This window comes from Mytilus galloprovincialis, chromosome 2 (genome assembly GCF_965363235.1).
Source record: "Mytilus galloprovincialis chromosome 2, xbMytGall1.hap1.1, whole genome shotgun sequence".
NCBI classification, from domain to species: Eukaryota; Metazoa; Mollusca; class Bivalvia; order Mytilida; family Mytilidae; genus Mytilus; species Mytilus galloprovincialis.
The window spans coordinates 83,547,466-83,570,582 of NC_134839.1; the positions used below are offsets into that span (position 1 = coordinate 83,547,466).

Genomic DNA, 23,117 nt, shown 5'->3' on the forward strand with positions numbered 1-23,117 from the left:
ATGTTTCATCATAATATTAAAAAGAAGATGTGGTATGATTGCCAAAGAGACAACTGTCCACAAGAGACCAAAATGACAAAGACATTAACAACTATAGGTCACCGTACGGGCTTTAAAAATGAGCAAAGTCCATACCACATAGTCAATTATAAAAGGCCCCGATATGACAATGTAAAACAATTCAAATGAGAAAACTAACGGCCTTATTTATATAAAAAAATTTGTAAGGGTTGTTTTGATTGTCAGAAGCTTCTGTCCAAGTTTGGTAAAAATCCAGGCTAGTTTAAGAATCTTAAAAATGTTTTAAATACTTTAACTGCAGACTGTATGTAATGTTAACTGGAAGAAAAACTAAGTCCATTTATAAGTAAAATACGGGAAAAATGGAATTTTATTTTTACAAAATTTACTTCTGGATACTATCTCCTGATCATAAACAAGCTTCTGGCCAAGTTTTGTACATTTCCAGGATAGTTTAAGAAAGTTATTAAAATTTTAAAAACTTTAACCACAGAGTGAATGTAATGTTTCCTGGCAGAAAAAACTAAGTCCATTTATAAGTAAAATACAGAAAAAATGGAATTTTATTTTTACAAAATTTACTTCTGGATACTATCTTATGAACATAAACAAGCTTCTGTCCAAGTTTCGTACAATTCAAGGATAGTTTAAGAAAGTTATTAAAATTTCAAAAACTTGAACCACAGAGTGAATATTTGTGGACGCCGCCGACGCCGACGGAATGTAGGATCGCTATGTCTCGCTTTTTCGACTAAAGTCGAAGGTTCGACAAAAATGAACGAAAAACAAATATGTAACACATAAACAAACGACAACCACTGAATTACAGGCTTAGGACAGGCACATACATAAATTATGTGGCGGGGCTAAACATGTTAGCAGGATCCCAACCCTCCCCTAACCTGGGACAGTGGTATAACAGTACAACATAAGAAATAATGGTAATTTCTATTATTTTTTCCATTGAATGGAAAATAGACAGAGATCAGTCTTACATCCAGCAAAAAAATTTGTTTACAAGAGTGGCACTTAACATTCACAATTTTAGCTCAACTTGCTGACTGGGCACGAGACCTATTGCCACCACTTGCATCCATTGTTATCAGTCGTAAATTTTTATAAAAATTCTTCTGTGAAACTACTTAGCCTAATGTTGTTAAATATTATTGAATGTATACAGCAATTTGATTCATGAACATGGTAGCTGTTACAAAAGCTTTAGATTAAAACTCTTGTATGTAGATATAAGAAGATGTGGTATGAGTGCCAATGAGACAACTCTCCATTCAAGTCACAATTTATATAAAGTAAAAGATTATGGATATAAGCCTTCAACAAGGAGCCTTGGCTCACACCAAACTGCAAACTATAAAGGGCTCCAAAAATGACTAGTGTAAACCCATTCAAATAAAAAAACCCACAATCTAATCTATATATATATATAAAACCAGATGCTCTACAGGGTGCAGCTTTATACGGCCGCAGAGGTTGAACCCTGGAGGTTGGTGCAAGTATGGACACAACATTCAAGCTGGATTCAGCTCTAAATTTGGATTGTGATTAAATAGTTGACACAGCATAGGTTTCTGACACAAAATGAATGTAGTCTAATGAACTTAAAATATTTTTTTTGCCTTTGAGCAATTCACTATGCTGTTGAATATTAATCCTCTCAAAAAAATGTTTGAAGAAATTTTCTTTCTATTTATGAAATCTGAAATGAGAAAAATTTAACCCCCCACCCCCATTTTTTTCACATCCTCCTTTCCCTTTTTCCAAAACTGATCTCAATTCAAATTTCTAATGGAGTTTGCAACAATAACTACTCATTTAAATACATCATAAAATATTAAAATGTAAAATAAAGTGCTTGTTATCACTGAATGGTAAAGATTGTTTTAATTTATCAGTTGGTAGTAAAAGTGAATATACATTGTATATTGTATAAAACAATGATTTAAGTTGATTCAACTACTATTCTGGACAAAGAAAGATAACTCCAATTGAAAATTTCTTGCTATTGCACAATATTGTGCAATTAGATATTTCTTGCTATTGCGCAATACTGTGCAATTGAAAATATTTGCTATTGCACAATACTGTGCAATTGAAGATTTCTTGCTATTGTGCAATACTGTGCAATTGAAAATTTCTTGCTATTGCACAGTACTGTGCAATTGAAGATTTCTTGCTATTGCTGAATACTGTGCAATTGAAAATTTCTTGCTATTGCACAATCCTTAATATAATAATTTTGGATCCTGATTTGAACCAACTTGAAAACTGGGCCCATAATCAAAAATCTAAGTACATGTTTAGATTCAGCATATCAAAAAAGCCCAAGAATTCAATTTTTGTTAAAATCAAACTTAGTTTAATTTTGGACCCTTTGGACTTCATTGTAGACCAATTTAAAAACGGGACCAAAAATTAAGAATCTACATACACAGTTAGATTTGGCATATCAAAGAACCCCAATTTTTTAATTTTTGATGAAATCAAACAAAGTTCAATTTTGGACCCTTTGGGCCCCTTATTCCTAAACTGTTGGGACCAAAACTCCCAAAATCAAACCCAACCTTCCTTTTATGGTCATAAACCTTGTGTTTAAATTTCATTGATTTCTATTTACTTATACTAAAGTTATTGTGCGAAAACCAAGAATAATGCTTATTTGGGCCCTTTTTTGGCCCCTAATTCCTAAACTGTTGGAACCAATACTCCCAAAATCAATCCCAACCTTCCTTTTGTGGTCATAAACCTTGTGTCAAAATTTCATAGATTTCTATTTACTTACACTAAAGTTATAGTGCGAAAACCAAGAAAATGCTTATTTGGGCCCTTTTTGACCCCTAATTCCTAAAATATTGGGACCAAAACTCCCAAAATCAATCCCAACCTTCCTTTTGTGGTCATAAACCTTGTGTTAAAATTTCATAGATTTTTATTCACTTTTACTAAAGTTAGAGTGCAAAAACTAAAAGTATCGGACGACGATGACGATGCAGACGACGACGCCAACGTGATACCAATATACGACCAAAAAATTTTCAATTTTTGCGGTCGTATAAACAAGAAACACTTATGAATCACAACAACAAACAACAACCACTGACCAAAGGTTCCAGTTGGCTTGAAACTATTTTTCAAAGTAAAACTGAGGGGAAAATAATCTACATATACTCACTTCATACTAACAACCTTTCACTTGAGCAATCGGCTAAAATATTTTACCAGTTGATCAGTTAGTTGGAGAAGAAATCTAACTACAGTTTGGTAAACTGTTTTAGCCATTGCTGTTGTGATACCACAAAAGTTACTGCAATATTCTTTATATTCCATCTCAAGTCAGTAGCCTGAAATTCAAAGATCCACTTTAGTTGCTCTATATCATCTTTGTTTTTCAAATTGACTTGTACATTTAGCTCTTGTGTTGTGCTTTCACACCACTGTCTCATGTTTGGGGAAGGTTGTTTGCCCTCGAGCATGTTAAACCTGCCACATTCTACATGTATATGTGCCTATCATTAAGTTGTTTGTATCTGTATACTGTGGAATCATTATTATTTGTTGGATATCAATTTAAGTGGGTTTCATGGGTACAGATGAACCATGATTTAAATGTTCAAGGAATGACAAATTTTCTATAGGCTTTGTGTGCAAAGAATGGCAAAAACACGGAATCAAATATCCATGAAATTTGTACCAATGAAAATCAATGATTTTTAAGTACCACTTGTTTTATTTTATTGTTTTGAAGTTTATTGTCGAGCCTGCAACTTTTGTTGCAGAAAGCTCGACATAGGGATAGTGATCCGGCGGCTACGGCTATGGCGGCGGCGTTAGCTCACTTCTTAAAAGCTTTATATTTTAGAAGGTGGAAGACCTGGATGCTTCATACTTTGTATATAGATGCTTCATGTTACCAAGTTTCCGTCAGTCACATGTCCAATAACCTTGACCTCATTTTCATGGTTCAGTGACTACTTGAAAAAAAATTCAAATTTTTTGTAATGTTGAATTCTCTCTTATTATAAGTAATAGGATAACTATATTTAATATGTGCGTACCTTGCAAGGTCCTCATGTCTGTCAGACGGTTTTCACTTGACCTCGACCTCATTTCATGGATCAGTGAACAAGGTTAAGTTTTGGTGGTCAAGTCCATATCTCAGATACTATAAGCAATAGGGCTAGTATATTCAGTGTATGGAAGGACTGTAAGGTGTACATGTCCAACTGGCAGGTGTCATCTGACCTTGACCTCATTTTCATGGTGCAGTGGTTATAGTTAAATTTTTGTGTTTTGGTCTGTTTTTCTCATACTATATGCAATAGGTCTATTATATTTGTTGTATGGAATGATTGTAAGGTGAACATGTCTAGAGAGCAGATGTCATGTGATCTTGACCTCATTTTCATGGTTCAATGGTCAAAGTTAAGTTTTTGAGTTTTGGTCTTTTTATCTAATACTATATGCCATAGGTCAACTATATTTGGTGTATGGAAATATATTATGATCTTTATGTCAGTCGCGCAGGTTTTATTTGACCGTGACCTCATTTTCACGGTTCATTGCACAGTGTTAAGTTTTTGTGTTTTGGTCTATTTTTCTTAAACTATAAGTAATGGGTCAACTATATATGTTGTATAGAAGCATTGTTAGCTGTACATGTCTGCCTGACATGGTTCATCTGACCTTGACCTCATTTTCAAGGTTCATTGGTTTTTGTTTAGTTATCATGGTTAATGTTAAGTTTATGTGACAGTTGTAATAAAGCTTAGCTTTATACTTAGGACTATCAACATAATATCAATGATTAGTATCGAAGGCGAGACATTTCAGCGTGTGCACTCTTGTTCTTATGTTGTTCTATTGCACTACTGTCCCAGGTTTAGACACCTGCAAACATGTTAACCCGTCACATTTTATATGTGCCTGTCCCTAGTCAAGAGCCTGTATTGATTGGTTATTATTTATTTAAACCATACATTTATTTTATTAATTGTATTGAAGTTAAAATTCTGTTGTTAAATTGCACCACTGTCCCAGGTTTGGCACATGCTAACATGTAAACAGCCCACATTTTATATTTGCATGTGTCAAACCATGAGCCTATAATAGACAACTTTCGAGTTCGATGCATTTCTGTCAAAAACTTTGGTTTTAGTGAACATCATTCGTGTGTTTAGGAACATTGTCACTTCAGTTCCAATGTTGAGCGATTGGTTGGAAAACTATAAAGCACTGCTGTCATTAGGGAATTGTGATTAAGTACCTACAGAACAAATATTATTTCTAGTTTATCCTGCACAATGACAATCAGTAAGACGCTTGATGAACGTTTATAGTGCAGGGATACAGGCTATCCCCTTTATCTGGTAAATGACGTCATAAAAGTCACGCATAATTGACGAGTTCTTTCTGTTGACAGACATACTCGATGGTGGTCTATTGAGTGGTTATCATTTGTTGCTTATACCCTATTTGTTTTTAGCTCACCTGGCCCGAAGGGCCAAGTGAGCTTTTCTCATCACTTGGCGTCCGTCGTCCGTCGTCGTCGTCGTCCGTCGTCGTTAACTTTTACAAAAATCTTCTCCTCTGAAACTACTGGGCCAAATTTAACCAAACTTGGCCACAATCATTATTGGGGTATCTAGTTCAAAAAATGTGTGGCGTGACCCGGCCAACCAACCAAGATGGCCGCCATGGCTAAAAATAGAACATAGGGGTAAAATGCAGTTTTTGGCTTATAACTCAAAAACCAAAGCATTTAGAGCAAATCTGACATGGGGTAATATTGTTCATCAGGTCAAGATCTATCTGCCCTGAAATTTTCAGATGAATCGGACAACCCGTTGTTAGGTTGCTGCCCCTGAATTGGTAATTTTAAGGAAATTTTGCTGTTTTTGGTTATTATCTTGAATATTATTATAGATAGAGATAAACTGTATACAGCAATAATGTTCAGCAAAGTAAGATTTACAAATAAGTCAACATGACCAAAATGGTCAGTTGACCACTTTAGGAGTTATTGCCCTTTATAGTCATTTTTTAACCATTTTTCGTAAATCTTAGTAATCTTTTAGAAAAATCTTCTCCTCTGAAACTACTGGGCCAAATTTAACCATACTTGGCCACAATCATCATTGGGGTATCTAGTTTAAAAAATGTGTGGCGTGACCCGGCCAACCAACCAAGATGGCCACCACGGCTAAAAATAGAACATAGGGGTAAAATGCAGTTTTTGGCTTATAACTCAAAAACCAAAGCATTTAGAGCCAATCTGATGGGATTAATCTGTTTATCAGGTCAAGATCTATCTGCCCTGAAATTTTCAGATGGATTGGACAACTGGTTGTTGGGTTGCTGTCCCTGAATTGGTAATTTTAAGGAAATTTTGCCGATTTTTGTTATTATCTTGAATATTATTATAGATAGAGATAAACTGTAAACAGCAATAATGTACAGCAAAGTAAGACCTAAAGATAAGTCAAACATGACCAAAATGGTCAATTGACCCCCTAAGGAGGTATTGTCCTTTATAGTCAATTTTTAACAATTTTCATAAAATTTGTAAATTTTTACTAACATTTTCAACTGAAACTACTGGGCCAAGTTCATTATAGATAGAGATAATTGTAAGCAGCAAGAATGTTCAGTAAGTAAGATGTACAAACACATCACCATCACCAAAACTCAATTTTGTCATGAATCCATCTGATTCCTTTGTTTAATATTCACATAGACCAAGGTGAGCGACACAGGCTCTTTAGAGCCTCTAGTTTATCAAATTGTTTTGTACAGTTTGTTCTTTTTATCTGTTCATCATCATAAACTTCTAAAACAATAATCTCTGGTGAAAATAAAGGGTCATATGTTTCCAAACTCTTCAAGAATAAACATTAGTGTGTGTAGTTTAAAAAATTGTGGCTGTTTCTGAAAATAGACCATTGGGGTAAAATTCTGATTTTGCCTTTCAACAGTTAGAGAAAATCTGACATTTTGGCTGTGTTGAAGACACATGTGTGACCTTCAGCTGTTTTCTACTCTGTGGTCGGGTTGTTGTCACTTTGAAACATTCCCAATTTTCATTCTCAATTTTATAAACTATATCAGTTAGATGAAGAATGAAATTAATGCAAAACTCATCATGTGAGAAAGATTCTGTGAAAGTTTCATAAAATTCTGTCAAGTGATTCAGAAGAATAAGTGGAATAGGTTAGACAGATTAGCACTCAACACTATTAACTGCCCACTTCAAAACGCAGGTAGGTAAAATCAAATTCATAAAAGATCATAAATCACAAATAAACTAAATCACAAATAAACAACTACACTTCTTTCACCTTTATTGATGTTCTGACAATAAATAATAATTATGAGATATTAACTTTTTTATGTGGGTTAACTAAAAAGTTAAAAATAGACCAATTATTAAAAATTAAACCTTCCCAAATTGCTTTGTCCTTTTACAGGATGTATGCACTGATCAGAAAGTCCATACAGTGATGCTCCCATAATGTAATTTTATTTCTAAATTTGATCTATTTCACCATTTCTTACTTCAAAACAGTACAAATTTGTATTTGCTTTAGACTTATTTAATGTACTTAAAGACCTTTTGTCCATGAAATTAATAAAACTAGTGTTACAAAAATACCTATTACTAGTATATGTTTAAAATTTGAAAAAAGAAACATGCAATGTTCATCATCAGAGAAAAAGGTAGGGGTGGACCTTTTTCAGGAATTTGGGATTGAGCTGTTCAATTCTTATGAATTCTGGAATAGCCAGTTAAATCTGGATTTAATAATATTGGGATGCTGGAATGGACACATTATTTTCAAGGGGATTCAGCATTTACTCTTCTCATGGAATTTGGGATAAAGCCCTTCCAAGCTCTCCTCAAAAAATATTCTCGTAACAATGATCTGACCATATAAAACCATCCATTACCATGTTATTTGTAATTAATGAATGTTTGCTACTGATGTGATGCATGTCTAAAAAGAAACCAGAAATAATGGCAAGTGTTTAGAAATTTTTAATGCAGTGACAAGGAGAAAATAATTTACCTAATTATCAGAATAAGTATTAAGAAACATCCGTGAACCAGTAAATTATTTTGTTTAAACTCCCAACATCCCCAAAAAGGTCAATTCTAGACAAAATTGCTGCAAGTAGACATATAAAGGCAGTGCTTAAGTAGATACACATAAATTGAGCAGAGTACAAGTGGGTCTACACAACTACCTACAGACCTATGCAATAAAATGACAAAAATGTCTATTCGTCACATCCATGTTTATCAAACATTAAATAAATTAACAAAGTTAAACATAATTGCTTTATACTCTCAAGAAGATATTTATTGAATGTTTGCACTGTGTCTCCTATCCATAAATTAAATCTGCTAGTCTTTATATATATTACTACATTCTTCCTAAAGTAGCTATTGCCTGTGTTAATTTTTCTATTTCTATTTCTGTTTCACTCATCTGAAAATAAAAATATAGGAAAATATTAATAAAACAGAAAGGTCTTGCCTACATTATTACACTTTTATATTTGAATAGGACTGACCTATTTGAAGTATCTAATGTGCATTGACTTGATCTTTTACAATAACCTAATGTGATTTTTTACTTTGTCTCAAACATAAGAGAAAATAAAAAAGACCTTTAAGTTGTGTTTCAAATTGTCATTACCATAGAACCACAAGATATGGTATTACCAGAATAATTATATAGCCTTTATAAGTCTAAATCTAAAGACTGCTTTCAGATTAATGAAACTGTATTGGAATACTTTAAAGTTATAGTTGTCAAAGAAGATGTGATTTCCAATAGATTTAGACTGAATTGTGTATTCCAATTCAGCTGCTTTACAAGCAATCTTTAGACAATACAAGCACAATTTAATGTGAAGTTATAAACAAGCAATTCATCTCGTCTTCAAAGTCTGTAAACTTTTTGCCTAGTATTGTCAGAGGCTGAGACACTTTATAGAATTTCATATAAACTAAATATTTACCTTCTGAGAATTCTTTTGTTGGACATCCTCTGGTACTTTAGTAGTGTAATCTTCTTTAGCAGTTGTGTCCTTTAATTTTTGTAACTGACCAGATAGTGTGTCTTTCTTTCCATTCAGTTTACTGATTTCTTTTGGAATATCAATTATACCCTATAACAATAATAATATATTATTATGAATATTAGTAATCCTATGATTGCATCAAATAATATAAGTAAGATATAAAATACTGTCATACAAGCACACTCCGTTCAAATATTCGGGAACCAGTTATACTTTTGAGCATTAATAATAGTTATGTATGAAGACAGAATCATCATGATAAATATATATGCCCTTGGGGCAGTTGTATTGACTTCAAGATTTATAATGCTCTGCTTGTTGCTTAAGTCTTGCTATGTTTCTGTCAATACTATTGTCCCTTGGACAGTTTACACAATTATGTCCTCTTCATATGTATTACTCTTATGAGGTGGAACAGTTTCCTTTTGATCAAATCACATGCAACACACACAGTTCAATTAACTTTCTCAGTCTTTCATTCAGTTGACCAGCTAAATGTGCCAAGTTTGAAATCCTCACACTTTTAAACAAGAATGTGTCCCAAGTACACAAATGCCCCATCCGCACTATCATTTTCTATGTTCAGTGAACTGTGAAAATGGAATAAAATCTCTAATTTGGCATTAAAATTAGAAAGATCATATCATAGGGAACATGTTTACTAAGTTTCAAGTTGATTGGACTTCAACTTCATCAAAAACTACCTCGACCAAAAACTTTAAATTGGACCAAAAACTTTAACCTGAAGCAGGACGAACGGACAGACAGACAAACAAACTGACGAACGTACAGACAAACTAACGGAGGGACAGACGAATGAATGGACGGACGCACAGACCAGAAAACATAATGCCCATAAATGGAGCATAAAAGACATTGACAATACCTATAATGTTTAATATCTTGCATGTAAGTTTACTTATAAATGACTTTAAAGAATTTACATCTAATACTCTTTCAAAATTATTAAGGCCCTCAAGGAAAACATACCAATAAAGAGTGCACTAGCTGTCTCTCTCTACACTTCTTACAGAAATAGATTATCTAAGTTGTTTGTGCTGCATACTCTTGAGGAAGTCCCCCCAAATGTCTTCAATAAACCCATAATTCATTGTTTAGATATCTAATCTTGACTGTAATAATCACCTTTAACATGATGTGACATTCACATTTAGCTGACACGGTCTGTACAGCACATCCCTCAGGTGGAGAGTCCCTGACCAGAATGTTAAGACTAGCACAAAATGTCAAGGTTTCTATCAGATCTGTGTACCTCTTCAATATAGAGGCTGTTTCTGTTGTATCACACTTTAAGTACACTGTAATAGAAAACAAAATATATTACCAACGTTTTAATCATTTTCAAAATATAAAATGTGACAAAAAATTGACCAGCATCATCATTGAGATTATGCCAATATGACTTGAATATTCAATAAAATATATTATTACATTAAGAAACTTCTTTAAAAATGTTTTTATTCAAAGAAGTTATTGGAAGCTTTCTTTGAAGTGTTGAAACAGATATACAGGTTATTTTGTTAAAATATCTTTTTTAAATACCATATGCTTTCTTTTTTATTTTACAATTTTAAAAGTCAAATTATCTCTAGAAGCACAGCCCTAGTGTGTGTACAACATAAGCTGAATCATTTGTGGATCACTTACCATCAGTTTTATTTTTATTGACTAAATTATAATCTGCTCGTGTTGATCTTATACTTTTAACAACTGTCTGGACCAAATCAACATCTGACTCTAAATCGGTAGATCTGTGTGGGTACTGTAAAATAAAGTTTTATACTATTATGAAAAACAATTGCATGAAATTTACATTTTTTTGGGAGTCAACATTTCAAACACAATCTTCTATTTAAAAAAATGCAGAACTACAGAATATTTATCTAAACTTGTAAATTGTTGAAAGCTGTATGGTGGTCTGTAATTGTTCATGTCTTTGTCCTTTGGTCTGTATGAATGTATATTTCATTTCATATTTCATATTTTCATAAAAGTTAAGAAGACACTAAAAGGGTATGAACACTGTCAACTAATGAGGACAAGACAATTCTAAAATTAAATTCAGAACATTAGTTCAAATATAATTCTTAAATTTAAGCTTATCATTTGAGAAAATCCTAAATGTATTTACAAAACTTTTAAATATTTTAACATTGTTTTTTATGTTAGGTATAGGTTCTATTTGATTTCTTTCAACAAACATCATGGATATACAATATCTCAATAGACACACAGACAAAATACATACTGTGTCAACATGTGGATAAGGAGCTATGCATATACTAGGTGCATGTTTATCTGATCTCCTTGGTAACCGTTGATACAGCTCTTCTGTCACAAAAGGCATGATAGGATGTAACAACCTAAGACCAACATCTAAACATGTATACAACACATTTCTTGAAACAGTCTTCTCTTCTTCATCATCACCATAAATAAGTGGCTTAATGTGTTCCTGAAATACATAATTAGATCAATTAAATGTATAAATATGCACATTTTAAAAGTAAAGTAGTTAAAGTTGTGAATTAACAGTGGCACTATCATATGATAACAGTATCATTTTCAGGTAAATCTATTATTGTAGAAATAAATATAATGAAGATTATGACCAAATATTGAACACATTGAATTTTGGCTGTATTTGGAGGAAATCATCCAGTACACTAATCCCATTAACAAGCACATATCAGACAATTGGAAACAGACCTTCGAGGTAATGGTGTTAAAATTACGTGTACTAATCCGTAAATATGTGAATTCTACTCACCAAGTACCAATCACAAAGTTCATACAGCCAAAAGTTATAACATCCAGTAGTAGCTGTCTGGAAGTCATAGTTAACAAATCCTAAGTTTGCCTGTTCTATAGCATAGTTCAGCCTACTCAGTATCCATAAGTCCATCTCTTTTTCTTTTCCACTTAACTGTTAAAAGAATCATAATAAAAATCATTTTTTAAGTTTACTTGAAAAAGATTCTGATTTTAAAATATGTATTAATTTTGAAATCTAGGTACAGACAATAGATTTGCTTCTCTAATGTGAAAATGAAGAAAAATGAAAGTCTGCTACATTGATTTGTTAGAATTATTTTACATTAATAAAATAACTGCAATATTTAAATTTGTATTATGGTTAGCATTATCTTTATTGTTTCTTAACTTAAATCTGTTCATAATAATTATACCCCCGCTTTAAAAAAGGGGGGGTATACTGTTTTACCTCTGTCTGTCAGTCCGTCCGTCCATCAGTCCCTCCGTCAGTCAGTCCGTCCCATGAAACTTTCGTCACATTTTTCTCAGGAACTACACATCCACCCTTTCTGTAATTTGGTATCAACATTTATATATGTCAGCCATACCGTGTGATGCGTTTTCAGATTCATCACTTGACAACTTCCTGTTTACCGAACACTTGTCTGATTTTACACATGATAGCCAAGTTGAAAATTTTCGTCACATTTTTCTCAGGAACTACAATACAAGGATTTCTGAAATTTGGTTTCAGGATTTATATAAGTCAGCTATACCGTGTGATGCGTTTTCAGATTCATCACTCGACAACTTCCTGTTTACCGAACACTTGCATATTTTTACACTATTAATATTATCCACTTGCGGCGGGGGTATCATCAGTGAGCAGTAGCTCGCAGTTTCACTTGTTATCTGTAGCATACCCTTCATGGGCTGATGATGGTAGGTCAAGTAATTGTTTATAGCATACCCTTCATGGGCTGATGGTAGGTTTAATAATAAAGTAATTATATTCTTTTTAATGTAAGCAAATATTAATTTAAAACTACTGTGGATTCATTATTATTTGTTGGATACCAATTTTCGTGGGTTTTGTGGGAACCGGTGAACAAAATACAATGTTTATAAAGTGGTATCCAGACTTTGGCAGAACCAGGCAATCAAATATCCATAAAAATAAATGATTCCACAGTATCACACAAATAAATACATTATGGCCACTGTTTCTTCATTGTTCTTCTGAGTTCATAGAAACAACTGAATTTAAAAAATCCTATCCACAAAAACTTCTGAAAACAGTTGATGTGAAAAGAAATAAAAGCTTTAAAAAGCCTTATCTGGTTGAAAAAAATAACTTGAGAAAAACAATTGAACAGCATTGCACTCATAGAAACCATTGTGGAACATCGAAAAAAACACAAAAATTTACATTATTCTGGTCTCCATCAATAAACCTTCTGTTTGTTAAAGGTCTGTTGGACATTGGTGTCTTACCTTATGTTCTGGTTCTGGTTTAAAACTATCACCAAGAGCAATCATAGCAAATTTTGTGGCATTCCATAATTTATTGCAGAAAAATCTATAGCCTTGGACTCTTAAAACATCTAAGTTAATGTCCCTTCCTGAAAAATAAAATAAATAAACTGTTATTATTTTATAACAAATGTATTATGCACTCAGCTAGCACTTATAAAGAAGTAGTTCATAGATTTAAAATTAACTATTAGATGCTAAAAAAGCATCAGGTATGTTTGAAATGCAATTTCCATATAATAAATAATTCCAAGGTGAAAAACTCTTTTGAAAACAGTTCATCTGCACTGATTTCTGAATTTGTCTGAGGCTATGCTGATATAAAGTTTTGATATAAAATATCTGGCAAGAATTGTATATGTTAATATAAAGTGCTTAACTTACAATGCAATTTTTCTAAAACAGTTGATCTGCACTTATTTTCTATATAAACCTAGTTAAAAATTCATAAATTTAGTTCAAAATCTGGCAGGAATTGTACATGTAAGTTCACTTATGTGTCACACAGGGTACAAGAACTTTTTAAATATATGAACATTAGCATGGTAAAACAGAAACTGACACAAAATGCAATGTACCAAGGTTGATGTCCTTATTTCGTCCATCGATATTATAATACTACCTTGAGAAGTATATGCAACCAGGGCAAATCTCAGTGCATCAGTTCCACATTCAGGGATACCATTGGGGTAATCTGCTTTCTAAAACAATAGACCAATAATAAATCATGCAATTCAAAACTTAATATCATCATAAGCTACATGACTTACTTAAATTGCAATAGCAAAAAAGATCAGTAATATTTCATGGACATAAAAGTTACTGTATTTTGGGTATGACAAGAAATACTTACGGTCATACGGTGACCTATAGTTGTTAATGTCTGTGTCATTTTGGTCTCTTGTGGACAGTTGTCTCATTGGCAATCATACCACATCTTCTTTTTTATATTTACCACTGTAAATGATTTTAAATTACTAATGGAACAAATCTGTATGGCCTCCTTTAGTTGTTATTAAAGACATATTTTATTATTAATAATTTAATTTTTAAGCGCAATCAAAATCAACTCCAGTTTTCCTTTATCAAGTTGAAAAGTATATTGAAAGCTGGATGTTTTTGTATTGTTTATTGTACTATTTAGAACCTTTTTCATTCATCCCCAAACTGCTTTCATTTATTTGCTTTTTACCTGTCCTTCCTGTGCTTTTTTAACTTCTTTCTCTTCCAAATTACCATCTTCAAGTCTACTGTGCAGATCCTGAAAAATACAATTTACTACTTTAATACTTCAAAGTGTACATAACTCTTCCCCTTCAAGTCCTTCTTTAAAGTAAAAATTGCACAATTCTTTAAGTGCTTTTCCCACTTCAAATCACTGACTTAATATATTTAATACTGGCCATGAAATTTGGCTAATGTAGATGAGATCAATTGTTTAGCAAAGTGCAGCTGGATATGACCACAGAGGTCCAACACTGAACAGTTGGGGCCAAGATGGACACAAAATTCACTCTTGATATAAGTCTGAATTTGGATTGGTAATTAACTATTAGACACATAAAGGTTTCTGACACAGAAAAATTGTAGTCAAGGAACTTAGAATTGGTTGTATGATTTGAATTTATATTCATTTTTTTTTGCTTTTGTGCAATACACTATGCTGTTGCGAATTGACCCAAAAGTTGGTACCAGAAGACATGGTCATAAAAGTTCTTCAAACATTTAAATTACATGTTGTAGATGACATTAAGCAGTGATAATCTTGGTGTATTTTTAACACATTGCCAACACCTTTTGTGGAAAGCGGCTTGATTAAATGATGAACAAAGTATATTAGTAGCTTTTAAGGTTTTTTTCTAGTATACTCCTTGAGTTTTCCCTTAAGTACTGTTTTTATGTTTACGCACCTTTAAAGTTATACCATATATAACATCTAATGGATCTATCACATTTCCTAGGGATTTACTCACCTTTAAAGTTATACCATATATAACATCTAATGGATCTATCATATTTCCTAGGGATTTACTCACCTTTAAAGTTATACCATATATAACATCTAATGGATCTATCACATTTCCTAGGGATTTACTCATCTTTCTTCCATGAGCATCTCTCACCATAGCATGTAAATATACCTATACAAATATACAAAATATATACTTAATCAGATATTGTTACTTTCTGCATTAACTTACTGTTAATAAAGAATTTTTGTGTATTTCTATTATAACTATTAATAGTTGAATAATTTACTATAGCATCTTTGCATAAAATTACTGGTATTACAAAATAACTCTTTTTTCCATTTGGAAACTGTGAAAGTAAAACAGCTGTTTTGAAATATGCTAGTAGTAAAAATAACCCACTTCTCCCACAGGAAACTGTGCATAGACTAAATTTCTGTTGTGAGAAGTGTATGTTATAACAATAACCCTTTCAAATTTGAATATCAACGTTACCTATTAAACTCTACGTTTCATTTTGTTTTTAAAATGTATTATGAAGTCCTGAAATAACTTTTAATGAGGTTTTGTGGTGTATTTGTTTGTGTGTTTGCTCATCCTTTATCTTTTAGCATATATTGACGGAATACGCCTTTGTATTTTAAACAAACAATTATCAATCAATTCTATGCTACTTTTTACCAAAATAATTTTTGGGGTTTCAATAGCAATCTGTATGACGAAATGACAATTCCCAACTCATTTCCAACCCATATGTTTTTGGTTGCTTTTATCTTTCCAGGTAGAAAAACATGGACTTTGCTATAATAATGCTAATGGAATAGTGTGTGTTTTTATTCTTTATATTGACATTTGGTTTCATTATTAAAATCAAGCAAAGATTGAATGATCATATGGTGCACTTAGACCATATCAATTGTTTATAATAATTACCTCTTTAAATGGCAGTTTTCCCATCAACACAAGTCCCATACACACCATCCTGGCGACCCAGAAAAATAGAATATCATGTCCTGTTTCTAGTAATGTTCCAGGATAAAATGCATTCAGTTCTTTTGTCTACAACATATAAATAGACAGCATTAAGGCAGATGACAAACACTTAATTAGGTTTTCAAAAATACATATGAATTCCCAATTTTACATCATGGTTTGTTGAAAAATAATTGCATGACAATTAATTTCAATTGTTTGATATTACTTTGTACATTTACATAAATAAATGATAAATATGCTTGTTACTGACACAATTAAGAGTACTCAAATTAAAAATGACCAAAATTGCCTCTTTAAGATCTTTCCTTTCACTGTTTTACTTTATAGTACCATTGACCTTTTTCAGAACTAATCTATGGCTTAAAATAGTCTAGTGGTTTCAAAGAATATTTTTCTATATGTTTACACACAGCCTACAATAAAATGCATACTAACCATTGACAAATTATGGCAAACACACACAAATAGGATTAGTTGTATAAAAAATTACCTGATCTGGCCATCCAAATATCGAGAAAGGAAATATTCCTGATGAAAACCATGTATCTAACACATCTTCATCTACAAAAAAGATCAAAAGAGGATAAGTTTAGATTGAAAATAATTTACATTGCATTTATTCCTACGATTTAAAAAATCTGGTATATTAATTGTATATTACTTGTAAGAAATCCATGTACCAATTGGTGCATTACAATTGCTTGCATTACTATTACATTTAAGCATTAAAATCATTAGACTGCATGCAGCTTTTGATAACATTTGTGTGTATTCATTTTTTATGTAAACTTGGGTCAATACTTATTTCATAGGCCTAGCAGTTATATCTGCCATAGCTTTTCACTTTACAACTGCAAAGATAATTTGCCTCTAAAGTTTTGAACACATGCCTATGTTATCATTGACAATTTAGAAGCATTGTTGAATGTTGTATTTATTTTTATCCTGTCTTTGCAATTCTTTACAGTACATAGACATGAAATATCCCCTTACTTAAAGTGTTCTGTTGATACCAAAAGTAAACCTAATGTACACTGATTTTTGTAATGCACCCATATGAATCGGAGTAATACTTGAATAAACAAGGGGTGAACTTGCAAAAACATAAAGAAAATTAACTTCAGGTAAATAGCCATTGTGCAAATTAACAAGAGGCTCTCAAGAGCCTGAATCGCTCACCTTAATTCTTTTGGTTAAATCTCTCATCAATGATTATTTTGGCTTTTCAATTTATTTAAATGTTTTTTGGATCGTCCTATTTTCTTCAAAAGCCAAAAAAAATAATCATTTTCTCCTATGTTCTATTTTAGCCATAGGAGCTATGTTTCTTGACATACAAGGAAATAAAATATAAAATTTATACTAGATACTCTGAAACTCATTTAGCCTAAGTTTGGCTGAAATTGATACAGCAGTTTCAAAGGAGAAGATTTTTTAAAGTAAGTCAACATGATGAACAAATTGTGAAAAAAGTCTTTAAAGGGCAATAACTCCTTAAGTGGTCAATTGACAATTTTGGTCAATTGACTTAATTGAAGATCTTACTTTGCTGAACATAATTGCTGTTTACAGTTTATTTCTATCTATAATTATACTCAAGATAATAAACAAAAACAGCAAAATTTCCTTAAAATTATCAATTCAGGGGCAGCAACCCAACAACAGGTTGTCTGATTCATCTGAAAATTTCAGGGCAGATAGATCTTGACCTGATAAACAATATTACCCAACGTCAGATTTGCTCTAAATGCTTTGGTTTTTGAGTTATAAGCCAAAAACTGCATTTGACCCCTATGTTCTATTTTTAGCAATGGCGACCAGTTTGTTGATAGATCATAACTTCGGATACAATTTACAAACTAGATACCCTAAGGAACATTCAGTTAAAGTTTGGAAGTATTTGGCCCAGTAGTTTCAGAGGAGAAGATTTTTGTAAAAGATTACTAAGATTTACGAAAAATGGTTAAAAATTGACTATAAAGGGCAATAACTCCTAAAGGGGTCAACTGACCATTTCCGTCATGTTGACTTATTTGTAAATCTTACTTTGCTGAACATTATTCCTGTTTACAGTTTATCTCTATCTATAATAATATTCAAGATAATAACCAAAAACAGCAAAATTTCCTTAAAATTACCAATTCAGGGGCAGCAACCCAACAACAGGTTGTCTGATTCATCTGAAAATTTCAGGGCAGATAGATCTTGACCTGATAAACAATATTACCCAACGTCAGATTTGCTCTAAATGCTTTGGTTTTTGAGTTATAAGCCAAAAACTGCATTTGACCCCTATGTTCTATTTTTAGCAATGGCGACCATGTTTGTTGATAGATCATAACTTCGGATACAATTTACAAACTAGATACCCTAAGGAACATTCAATTAAAGTTTGGAAGTATTTGGCCCAGTAGTTTCAGAGGAGAAGATTTTTGTAAAAGATTACTAAGATTTACGAAAAATGGTTAAAAATTGACTATAAAGGGCAATAACTCCTAAAGGGGTCAACTGACCATTTCCGTCATGTTGACTTATTTGTAAATCTTACTTTGCTGAACATTATTCCTGTTTACAGTTTATCTCTATCTATAATAATATTCAAGATAATAACCAAAAACAGCAAAATTTTCTTAAAATTACCAATTCAGGGGCAGCAACCCAACAACAGGTTGTCTGATTCATCTGAAAATTTCAGGGCAGATAGATCTTGACCTGATAAACAATATTACCCAACGTCAGATTTGCTCTAAATGCTTTGGTTTTTGAGTTATAAGCCAAAAACTGCATTTGACCCCTATGTTCTATTTTTAGCAATGGCGACCATGTTTGTTGATAGATCATAACTTCGGATACAATTTACAAACTAGATACCCTAAGGAACATTCAATTAAAGTTTGGAAGTATTTGGCCCAGTAGTTTCAGAGGAGAAGATTTTTGTAAAAGATTACTAAGATTTACGAAAAATGGTTAAAAATTGACTATAAAGGGCAATAACTCCTAAAGGGGTCAACTGACCATTTCCGTCATGTTGACTTATTTGTAAATCTTACTTTGCTGAACATTATTCCTGTTTACAGTTTATCTCTATCTATAATAATATTCAAGATAATAACCAAAAACAGCAAAATTTCCTTAAAATTACCAATCCAGGGGCAGCAACCCAACAACAGGTTGTCTGATTCATCTAAAAATTTCAGGGCAGATAGATCTTGACCTGATAAACAATATTACCCAACGTCAGATTTGCTCTAAATGCTTTGGTTTTTGAGTTATAAGCCAAAAACTGCATTTGACCCCTATGTTCTATTTTTAGCAATGGCGACCATGTTTGTTGATAGATCATAACTTCGGATACAATTTACAAACTAGATACCCTAAGGAACATTCAATTAAAGTTTGGAAGTATTTGGCCCAGTAGTTTCAGAGGAGAAGATTTTTGTAAAAGATTACTAAGATTTACGAAAAATGGTTAAAAATTGACTATAAAGGGCAATAACTCCTAAAGGGGTCAACTGACCATTTCCGTCATGTTGACTTATTTGTAAATCTTACTTTGCTTAACATTATTCCTGTTTACAGTTTATCTCTATCTATAATAATATTCAAGATAATAACCAAAAACAGCAAAATTTCCTTAAAATTACCAATTCAGGGGCAGCAACCCAACAACGGGTTGTCTGATTCATCTGAAAATTTCAGGGCAGATAGATCTTGACCTGATAAACAATATTACCCCTGTCAGATTTGCTCTAAATGCTTTGGTTTTTGAGTTATAAGCCAAAAACTGCATTTGACCCCTATGTTCTATTTTTAGCAATGGCGACCATGTTTGTTGATAGATCAAAACTTCGGATACAATTTATAAATTAGATACCCTAAGGAACATTCAGTTAAAGTTTGAAAGTATTTGGCCCAGTAGTTTCAGAGGAGAAGATTCTTGAAATAGTTTACGACGACGACAGACGACGACAGACGACGACGGACGACAGACGACGGACGACGACGGACGCCAAGTGATGGCATAAGCTCACTTGTCCCTTCGGGACAGGTGAGCTAAAAAAAAGCTTATAAATAGTAAAAAATTTCAATAAATATTTAAACAAATTTATGTTCTTAACTGGAAATTGTAGAGTATCTTTATACATGTAATAAAAGGTCTTCAATATTGAGGGAATACAATAAATACAAATTAAAATAAATAGGTAAAATTGTACTTATTTATTTAGGGCTATTCCAGTAAAATTTACCTAGGAGGGGCGGAACGCCGACGATATTTTTTTCCATAGGTGGGGGGTTATCAACATAATTGTATTCTGGAGGGTGGTGGTCCCGATTTAAATTCATTTCTGTTGGTGGGGGGTTTCTGAATGATAAGTTAAACATATTGTTCCCCCTGTTATGAAGGAAGATTCTCCTGAAAAGGTCATCCGACTGCAAATAAAGTTGGCAGACCACTAATTTTAAGCGTCCGTTTGTGTTCTTGTCAAACCAGTGATCGGGAAGGACGTGCCCCCTGCGCCTATAGCGCATATTGACAAGAAATGGCGCATACAGTGACAAATGTAAGCGCCCACGTGGCGCACGATACTTTTCACTTCGTTTCGAAACGTTTAGATATCGTCAAATGAATTTCCGATCGTGTTCCATGCCGCCATGTGTGTGTACACAACTGTGTAATGTTCCTCCAATAATAGGAGCACCTATATATTTTTGGGACGTCTGGGATGTTTACCTATGATAATAGAACCATGCGATTTCACGTCTCGGGTGTTTTCCTATTGTAATAATAAAACCATGCGGTCTAACTGATAACCCGAAAAACGTAATTAACCATCATTCATGATATATATTTTTTTTATAAACAACTTTAAATTTGTTAAATTTGGCTAGTACAGACGAGATTTAGCCCTTATAATAATCTCATTTAGTTTAGCTTGCTATTATTTCGATTGAAGAACCCCAAAGACTTTTTAGGAATATAGTTTTTGTCTCCATAAAAGACGCTTAACTGTCCTTGTCATTTTTTGGTCTTTGGCTCATTTTGACATTTTGTAAACATGACTTCTTCAGCGATTTGTTGTTTTGTTCTATGTATTAATGGTACTCTATACTGTTATTCTTGTCACCGTGATGAAGATATAATGATACAAGAAGTGCAGAGGAATTGCCTGAAATGTCCTCTGATACGGAACGTCTGGAATAAGTATGGTATCGACGAAGACCCAAATTTAATGTAAAAAAAAACCAACATGAACATGAACAAGGCAACAGTACCAGTTTAAACATTGTAAATAAAGGTTAACTTAAATATTGTTGCGGTTGGAAGAATTTATTGTATATTCATTGAAATTGAAATGGCAGAATTTGCTGTACTTAAATCTCTTTCCTTGCAAAGAATATGTCCTTAATAAGGTGGACTGGCCAATTCTTTGCAATTTTTGTCCCAAATAATATTTTATGGCATACAGTTTATAACAACTTCAAGTACCCTCTCCCTTGTATACCGTCTCCCCACAAAAAATATGTGTGGGTGACATTCAAACTATGCGGTCCATAAAAAAGTATTTATATTTGGCACAGACAATTAGATTTTTATTGCGCATATGTTGCGTGGGTGGTATTGAAGGAAAAAAATGGCCTAATTTTTGCGAAAAAATATGGCCTTGTTACACAGGAGAGTATATCATCTTCCTCAACATTTGCCTATTGAAAAAAAAAATGTATATAAGAAATACAAAAAATAAAAAAAGAATTACATTGCGCCTACCAAAAATATTTTATGGCTCAAACTAAACTCTGAAACATCAAATGGTTGGTGCCAACCAGTTTCCCCACCTGAAGAATATGTCGTACCTGAAAATGTTATTGACAGTTTTAAAAATAAAATGGGCCATAATTAAAATCGCACCCCCCTTTTTCGGTCACTGTGAGCTATTGCCGTCATGTTGCATCTGTCGTCTGCTGCTCCATAACATTGTTACAGGTTTCATTTTATATTTTAATAGCAACATAGCTAGTATAAAAAAGAAGATGTGGTATGATTGCCATTGAGACCAGAGGCGGATTTAGGAGGGGCCAGGGGGCCCCCCCTTTTTGGATGCACTGAAATAGATAAACCAACAAATTTTACATTTATTTGACAGGATGCAACATTTTTGTATACTTTAAAAAACTAGCTAACTTTTATTTTTTTTTTCTCTAGGTAGGGGGTCTTGGAAGAAAATACATGTTCTAGGTGGGGGTGTATTTTTTTAATCTTTTCCATAGGTGGGGGGTCAAAAAATAAGTGGCGTTCCACCCCCCCTGGATAATTTTTACTGGAATAGCCCTTACCAAAATATAAAGCTTATAACACAATGATTTAAGATGTAAGCATTATTTAAGCAAAAATGGGTTAAGCAATACAATAAAAATGTTACCCTGTTGTAATGATATCTTTTCTACAGCAACACCAAATTTATCTGCAGCTTTCTGTTTAGCTTCCTCTTCTGATCTGGCAACAATCCAGTAATTCTCATCTGTATCCTGTAATATTTAATACATTATTTAATATAATTCTTTTTTTACACCCCCTTCCTGACCTCAAATGATATGTACCACTTAGAAATTAAAGAAGAAGGCAGTTTAGCAAAACTAGAACACAAGTGTACTTGGGTTTTAGAGGTGCTTTGAGATACCAATAATTTTTTACCAATGGTCTACAACATATTTTATATTTTATAG

General features: G+C 32.7%; 1 protein-coding gene across 1 annotated transcript in view; it reads right to left on the reverse strand.

The window, feature by feature from the left end:
* Positions 1-8,052: 8,052 nt before the first annotated feature.
* LOC143064626 (valine--tRNA ligase-like) overlaps positions 8,053-23,117 on the reverse strand; it is a 40,747-nt gene continuing 25,682 nt past the window's right edge. The window contains exons 15-27 of the mRNA XM_076237576.1: positions 22,814-22,919; positions 16,885-16,955; positions 16,332-16,457; positions 15,465-15,569; positions 14,621-14,689; positions 14,051-14,129; positions 13,390-13,517; positions 11,912-12,067; positions 11,390-11,596; positions 10,789-10,903; positions 10,267-10,439; positions 9,058-9,207; positions 8,053-8,522 (exon numbers count right to left, since the gene is read on the reverse strand). Of these exons, the coding sequence (XP_076093691.1) occupies positions 8,457-8,522; positions 9,058-9,207; positions 10,267-10,439; positions 10,789-10,903; positions 11,390-11,596; positions 11,912-12,067; positions 13,390-13,517; positions 14,051-14,129; positions 14,621-14,689; positions 15,465-15,569; positions 16,332-16,457; positions 16,885-16,955; positions 22,814-22,919 (1,551 nt within the window). The 3' untranslated portion in view covers positions 8,053-8,456. The remainder of the gene's footprint in view (positions 8,523-9,057; positions 9,208-10,266; positions 10,440-10,788; positions 10,904-11,389; positions 11,597-11,911; positions 12,068-13,389; positions 13,518-14,050; positions 14,130-14,620; positions 14,690-15,464; positions 15,570-16,331; positions 16,458-16,884; positions 16,956-22,813; positions 22,920-23,117) is intronic.